Below are 7,492 nucleotides of genomic sequence, written 5' to 3' on the forward strand. Positions count from 1 at the left end.
TAAAATAGCTGCCACACCAGCTGCAACTGTCCCAACAGCGTTCAATTTCGCTTGCAAAACACCCTGAATAAGCCCGTCACCACGTAAAACCAAGTGCAGAGCAGCCTGCTGTAGGCTTTAAAAAAAGCAGCTCTTTCAGGCCTGCATTGCTGAGGTGTAAACACAGGGCAGGAGCGCGGAGAAGTCACCCAAGGCAGCGTCGCAGTCAGCGGCAGAGCTGCGCCCGCTTCTCCGCTGCCTCAGGTCTGCTGACAGCTTAAGCGGACAGCGCCTTCTCTCCATCCCGGTGCTGCGAGAGGGGACAAAAAACAAAACAAAACTACAAAGAAACCCCCAAAGCACGGGCCAGAGAGCAGCACGGCCACCGGCGCTCTCCTTCGCGCCACCCGAAGCAGACCCCCCCCCCCCCCGGGGCCCGGCCGCTGCTTACCCGCTGGCGCCGGGCGCTGAGGCAGAAGGTGCAGACGGGCCGCGGCGGCCGGCGCTGCGGGCAGGGCTGCGGCCGCGGGCAGGGCCGGCGCTGCGGGCAGGGCCGCAGCAGCAGCACGTTGGCCAGGTGCGCGATGTAGCTGGCGGCCAGGCGCAGCGTCTCCACCTTGGAGAGCCGGCGGTCGGCCGGCTCGGTGGGGATGAGCGTGCGCAGGGCGCTGAACGCCGTGTTGACGCTGTGCGTGCGGTCCCGCTCGCGGGCGTTAGCCGCCGCCCGCTGTCCCCCGCCGCCGCCGCGCCGCTCCCGCCGCCGCCCGCTGCCTGCCGCCGCCGCCGGCAGCCCCGCGCCTGCCGCCCCCCCGCCGGCCTTCATGGCGCCTCCTGCCGCCCCGCCGCCCCATGACTTTTATGCGCGGCAGGCGCCCCGCGGTCCCGGGCGCAGCAGCCTCCCCGCGGCGGGGCCGCTCCCGGCACAGCAGCGGCCGCTCGCAGCGCGGGCGTGGGCAGGGGCGGGGCGGCGGCGCGCGCCGCACCTGTCGCCGCGACCGTTAAACGGCCGCTAGGGCCAAGGGCGCGGCGGCGGCGCTGGGGCCAAGCGCGGAGCCGCCTGCGGGCGCGGAGGGGGGCAGCGCGGCTCCAAGTCAGCGCCGACGGCGCCCGTGTGCCCTCCCCGGGGCGCAGAGCGCTTCCACCGCGCCTCAAGCCCTGCGCTAGCCGGGGCAGGCGTCGTCGCGTTCGCCGGCAAGCGCTGCGCACACCCGCAAATCCCATTTCTCGCTCTGTTCAGAATGCATGCCTCCCTCGGCCATTTACTTATTAAAAGGTCATGATAAGCACTAGTTTATTATACCTCTTTTCTCCATAAAAAATTGACAGCCTGTCTGCCCGCCAAAACTCGTAAAAGGTCACGGTGCAGGTTTTCTCGAATGAAACATCCCCAGCTGATTAAGCATCCTCAGCTGACTATTTTATATGGTCCCAGGAGCCTATTCGTGATGTTGCTGTTGTCTAAATATTAATCCTTCTTCCCCAGTTCAGGGCTGGATTAGCAGAGTCATCGCTCTCTAATCCTGGGCGCGTACGCTCAGGACAGGCAGCTGCTGTGACATTCCTGGCCGGGAGTCACGTCCTCTCCGAATCCAGCTAAGTACCGGCGGTCAGGGGACCGCGTGTGTGCGTTATGTCCATCTGCTGGAATGGCAACACGCCGCGGAAGGCTTGTTGTGTCTTCCCTCTGGGCAGAGGTTCGAGGCGAAAATGCACAAGTAGTTCGCTGCTTGTCAGCGGATTATTCCCGTACCGGCCTGTAGCGTGGTAATGGGCAGTACCGGCTTCATGTGGATGCTGGGGAGAGCGGCGTTCAAAGTCGTGCGAGTGGTAGCTTGCTCTGGAGTACGTGATTGTAACCGAATCATATTTTTGTAGCATGAAAAGATCATTCTTTGCTTAACCTTTGGAAAAGTAAATGATTGAGAATATTCTGAAGCTGAACTGTAATGCTTACTTAAAGTACTTCTCTTAGTTTCCTTCAGAAATGAAGTTCCCATCTAAGCTTGTGTTGCCTTCTGTGCAAGTTTCTTCAGTTCAGTTTACACACACACAGTATTTCTAGAGTGAAATTCTAGCTCTGTTGAAGTCAATGACAAAACTCCCATTGACTTTAATGGAGGCAGGATTTCACCCTTGATATATTCTGGTAGCTGAGCAGTGTAGATAATTGATTGTTTGTCAGACTCAGTCATTTGCTTACCAATGTTTTCCCGTCCTTAGCATTTCAGTTTCTTTGTTTTTTTTTTATTACTGGAAGTAAAAAAAAAAAAAAAAAATCCTCAACAAAAAATTCCCAGCAGCTTCAGACCCCCCAGATATACTACTGAGATATTAACAAAATTGGAATTTATGACTTATTGATAGACTGGCAAAATGAGAAAGGAATAAGCAATGCTCAGGAAGAAAATGATGCTGTGTCTGCAGAGAAAAACAACACGATTTTCACTGACATTACAGCAATAGCTAATTCAGGGGATAAGGACAAAGGGGTGGCTGAATGATTCTTGTTCTGTTTCCAAGACAGTTTGAAAAAGTGGAGCAAGAAATGTTTTTTTTCAGATAAGGAGACTTGTAAACAGGCCAAAATGCTGGTGAGTTTAATTACTAGATTATTGATTGGGATAACATTTATGCAAGTGCTAGGGGGAGCATATTCCTCAAGGAAGCTGCAGTAAGGCAGCATTGCTGTTATTTTATTCTTCCCTTTCCTCTTTTACAATTTGCTGAATTGCTAATAACAAGCAAGAATGGGGCTGCATGAATGTAATGCTGAATAGTGGGCAATATTTAATGTGTACTGATAAGGTTTTGACTGAAATTTGCCTTCATCTACACAGAGAAAGATATCTGAGGTCATTGTAAAGAAATGTTTAACAATATTCAAAAGACTGGGAATGCGAAATAGCTCATTGATATAGTTGCAGTTTAGTGGCTAGTATTTCTTTGGTTTGCCTTTTTTAAAGGACAGTACTAATATGAACTACATAAAATAAAGAAGTATTTGGAAAAAGAGAATTTGGAAAAACTGTGCCTATGAAGAGAACAAGTTAATTAGATGATAACTGAAGAAACAAATATATATTAATGGTCAAGAATGTTTGTGGTCACAGTCAAAAAGCCTTCCCAATATATTTACATTAAATAGGAAGTTTAACCAAAAATCATTTCACTTGTGAAAAAGATATTTAGAGACAAAAACGCCTTTAAGAAAGAGTACTTAAACATCTATGGCACCTTCAGATCCCACTGGCTTCTGTTAGATTCCCCTGTTTATTCAAGAGCAGCAATACACCATAATCCTATAGATTAAAAAAAATTTGCCTAACAGTGTTCTTAATTTTCTTTCTAGCAGATGTTGGTCCATGGCTCTCCTGTGGCTACATGTCATGTTTTTGGGGGTCTACACTTTTTATTGTGTTCTTGACCAAAGTCATTAAATTATATATATGTTTATATAATATTGCACACATGTAAGAGAAAGAACATATCGTTGCAGTCAAAAGTAGTATAGATCTGTCATTTAGATTTCTGAGCCACTGACTGTGCGTTAAGACCTCCTGGTTTGAATTTTGGTCTTGGCAAATATCGCCATAGCAAGCATTCAAAACGCAGGTCAGCCATCTGCGCGCATGCAGCTCGTGAATAATTCAAGCGGCTCCTGGGCCGAGGGGGCTGGCAGGGAAATTGTGCTGTCAGGGCTTTTGAACCGTCTGCGCCCCTGGCTGTGGCAGCCAGCGCGGGGTCCAGCACGCGTCACCCTCGCTGCCTGCCCGGCTCAGCCTTGCCAAGCGCCGGCAGGAAACGCTGCTGTTGTCGTTGCCGTTTCTCCTAGAGCTCCGTCCTCCGTTAGCTGTCTGAGGGAGGGAGCGCGTGCCCTGTGGGCCTCAGCTGCGTGGCGATTACGGGAGAGGCTCGTAGGGCCTGCCCTATGTGACTACCGGTAGTGACTACCCTGAATTTTGGTGTTGACGTGAGTGAAAGTGTAAGCTGTAAGTGAAAGCTGCTTAATTAACTCTTCTCCCATGTCAAAAGGCACCAGGCATGCAAGGAATATCTGTGATATTTCTGCTTGCATGTTAATATCCAAGATACTTCTTATTCACTACTAACTTGATAAAGCAGGTACCTGAGATATTTCAGTCAGATTTGACAGATTCAAGGGAGAGTCCAAAGGAATCTAACAAAGAGAAACAAAGAACACTGATGACTGGAAGTGTGCAAACAGTTAAGAATAATACATTCAACAAAATGTTATTCATTATTTGTCTGTCTGTGTGTGACTTTGGGTGGCTGTGACAACTACTTCTGTCCTTCACAACAAATCTGGATGATTGAGTTGTCATTTTTACTGCAGTTCTTAATAAATGTGACTGCCATAAAATACATGTTGAACAAAGAATCTTTTAAATGACATTTAGACTATAGAAGTCCTGTAAGAGAATGGTTTTAAGGAGAAAAGGTTGAGTAGTCAATATGGAATGGTACAAGAGAATTTTTGGGGAGAAGGAGGACTTGCACAGGGCTTGTTAAATTATGAAAGGTTAAACATGACATGGATTTAAGGCTTTGTGTGTTTAAGTCATGTCAGATGGGATGGTAAACCTTGGAAGGCCAAATTTTAATAAATATCCTCTATACATTTTGAACTATCGGAGGTAACAGTCACAGTGCAATTTCCCAGGTAGGGGAGGAGCAGTACCAGCTTTGCCCTGGATTACTGATAGTTGATTAATGTGGGGTCTAACAAGTCCCTTCTTGATATTCTGTCCGGTCAGATTTAGCATGACACTTCTCTCTTCACTTGCAGTCTCTGCACTTACCATCTCTGTTCTTCATCTGAATTGATCTGTGCCATGATTCTCTATTGTGTTAATGAGTTTTCTGTGTGCTGGTGTGCTAGAGGCCTTGTTAAACTCCAGAGACATTCTGCCTACTGAATTTTATTTATACACCCACTCTGTTACTCTTGACAAAAAGCAGCCGAGTTGTTTATCTGGAGTTTTTGTCAAAAATTTGTCTTACGGTAATTTTCTCTGCTCTGGCTGCCCACGGAGGCAAATCCAAATGTATTATTCACCTGTTATTTCAAAGCCATTTAAACTTGCCAAATCTAAGTAGTGTTTTACAAGATTTTGCTGATATTCTCAAAGTTGTTATTAACTGCCTCAGAAGTAATTTTTGATCGTGGTTGTATTCAGTGGGATGATGACAAGGCGTATTCTTTTCTCTGTCAAACTGAAACAATGTAAGGACAGTATAGCTGTCCTCGGAAGCAAAATGTTTTGCGAGCAGTATTTGTGCAGAGATTTTTGTTCATTAAAGCTGAATGCAGCTGGAGCTGTCCCCACTGCTTCCTTATTTCATTACTTATTAAATCCATAATAACCGATCTTGATTGGTGTGGTGGTTTGGATGACGTTGCCTATAGCAGTCAGCTGTGGTGTGTGGTTTGGAGGCTGAGTTTCTTTGTCAGTACAGTTGGAAACCCACATGTTGTTTAGAGCCTGGACATTGGGATGAAAGCTGTGGTTACTCCTGTCTTTTTAGGTTTCTGGTTGGCTGGAGAGGAGGGGCTGTTCTGCTCTCCTGGACTTGGCCATGTTAATCCATGCCCTTGTGGCCTCAAGCACAGACTGTTAAAATGTGCTCTGTTTGGTTTTATAAAGAACAGGGACTTGAAGTATCATGCAGCGAAATGCCATGGGCTCTTCAAACTTTTCTGAGGCAAAGCACAAGCAACTTGTGCTCTTTCTGTTCACTTCCAGGTGTTGTCAGAGTAATGGTCAGTCTGCGTAATGCCTTGCTATTCTCACTCCATATTTTGCCTTTTCAGAGACTAATGGTTTGCTATGTCTGCTTTTTCAGATCTTACAATCCAAGCTTAGCAGTTTGGATCTCTGATGGAAAATCTAGTTTTTCTAGCTTCCCTAGAATTTTCTTATCAATTGAGAGCTATAAACCTAGAACATACATTATTAAAATGACATAGAATTGTCATACAGCCCATTTTTTTCTTAATACAGGTGGAATGCTATTATAGAAATGTAACTTGAGTTTTAGTTGTTAAAAAATACTTGGCTGCTGTAATAATGAACATGAACATGAGGTGCAGAGTTGTCTACTTGTGTGAAAAAACTGTTGCAAACACTTCAAAATGCTTATTGCTATTTGATTTGTTCCATCTTCCCCTCCCCACGACTGCTAGATCTTGCAAAGAAAGCTTTTTTTATACTTGTTTTTTGTAAGTATACTTACAATATCCTTTTATGAAGAGCATCATATTGCAAAAGATTTTGTAGATACTTTAAGGAATGTATTTTCAGAGATTTCTTTCAAGTGCTTAGAGACGACAAATACAAAGATATCCAAAATACAAAGATATCCAAAAAAACATGAAAGAAATATTGAGTGTATAATTACTGGAGCTTCTGTAATATAACCGCAACTGAAGTTGTTTGTATGGTTTCTCTCCCTCTTTGTAGCTTCTTGAGTGTCCTCCTAAGAAGATACTCAAAAACTGACATTCTTTAGATATTTCACTTTATTCTTCTTAGTGCTTCAATTGAACGCTTATGCTTCTGTTAACTAAGGAGTCTGTGATCATCATTCCATAGTTTCAATTAGATTAAAGGACAGATTCAATTTTAGTCACACAGGTTCAAGTCAGAACTGGCTTCACTGTTGCCAGTAGAGTTAATCTGTACCTACAGCAGTGTAACTGATGCCATAATCAGAATGATAATTAACTGAACCACAGGCAAAATTTTAAGCTTGTTTTATAATTGCTCAGTGGTGCAAATGCAGAATACATCAGTTGGTCCTCATTGGTTAATAATCCCTTTGATTCCAAAGTGATGTGACTGTGAAGCCAGTTTTCAGCTGCTGTTGGAAATACTATATTGATATTAGAGAGGGCATCAGGGTAAAATGCCTTTATGTTCTCCATTTTTGTGACAGAAGTTGAAGTGGAATGTGTATGTGTATGTATAAGAACTATAAAGCTATTTCATTTTCAAATTTATGTCATAAATAAGTCCAAATTTTCTGCGCTATAGGTCAAATGACAGTTTAGTAGTATTTCAGTGTGCCATGTAGAGAAATAGGGATTCTGGAGCCATGTGATAGCAACCACGTTTCTCAGTGTGGCCTGAGAGCGGTGTGAGGCACTGATGCTTAGGCAGGTGTCCAGGCATGCTCGCAGCCGACCAGCAGTGTCCCGCACTGCTGGTATTGCCTAATACCTGTCTCCCCTGCTCCGGTATAAGAAATGGCAGTGGATATGCTGGAACTGTTTTGTGGAATGGCTCTGGTATGCAGGCACACTTTGGTTAATGCAAAGGGCACCCATATATGTCACTGTTGTATAAGATTCAGAACCAGACTTTAAGCCCTACTTAAATCCAGCTCAGCACGTGCAAAAAGCCCAAAAGATTTAAGAGAGATTTAAACAGGTATTTGCAGGCTGTACCAGTGAAGAGCATGATGCACAGGCTGTTTGTAGCATCTGGCAAGA

General features: G+C 45.4%; 1 protein-coding gene across 1 annotated transcript; it reads right to left on the reverse strand.

Moving 5' to 3' along the window:
* Positions 1-202: 202 nt before the first annotated feature.
* On the reverse strand, positions 203-802 carry LOC136992324 (basic helix-loop-helix transcription factor scleraxis-like). The gene is made up of 2 exons (XM_067298595.1): positions 431-802; positions 203-289 (listed from the first exon to the last, which is right to left on the reverse strand). The coding sequence occupies exons 1-2, from the start codon at positions 800-802 to the stop codon at positions 257-259; spliced, it is 405 nt and encodes a 134-aa protein (XP_067154696.1). The 3' UTR covers positions 203-256.
* Positions 803-7,492: the final 6,690 nt, after the last annotated feature.

This window comes from Apteryx mantelli, chromosome 6 (assembly GCF_036417845.1).
Source record: "Apteryx mantelli isolate bAptMan1 chromosome 6, bAptMan1.hap1, whole genome shotgun sequence".
Classification (NCBI taxonomy): Eukaryota; Metazoa; Chordata; class Aves; order Apterygiformes; family Apterygidae; genus Apteryx; species Apteryx mantelli.

Coding starts and splice junctions, on each gene's coding strand:
- LOC136992324 (XM_067298595.1), bottom strand. CDS start 802: ATGAAGGCCGGCGGGGGGGCGGCAGGCGCGGGGCTGCCGGCGGCGGCG. Junction 290..430: donor TCAGCGCCCGGCGCCAGCGG/GTAAGCAGCGGC, acceptor CCCCTCTCGCAG/CACCGGGATGGAGAGAAGGC.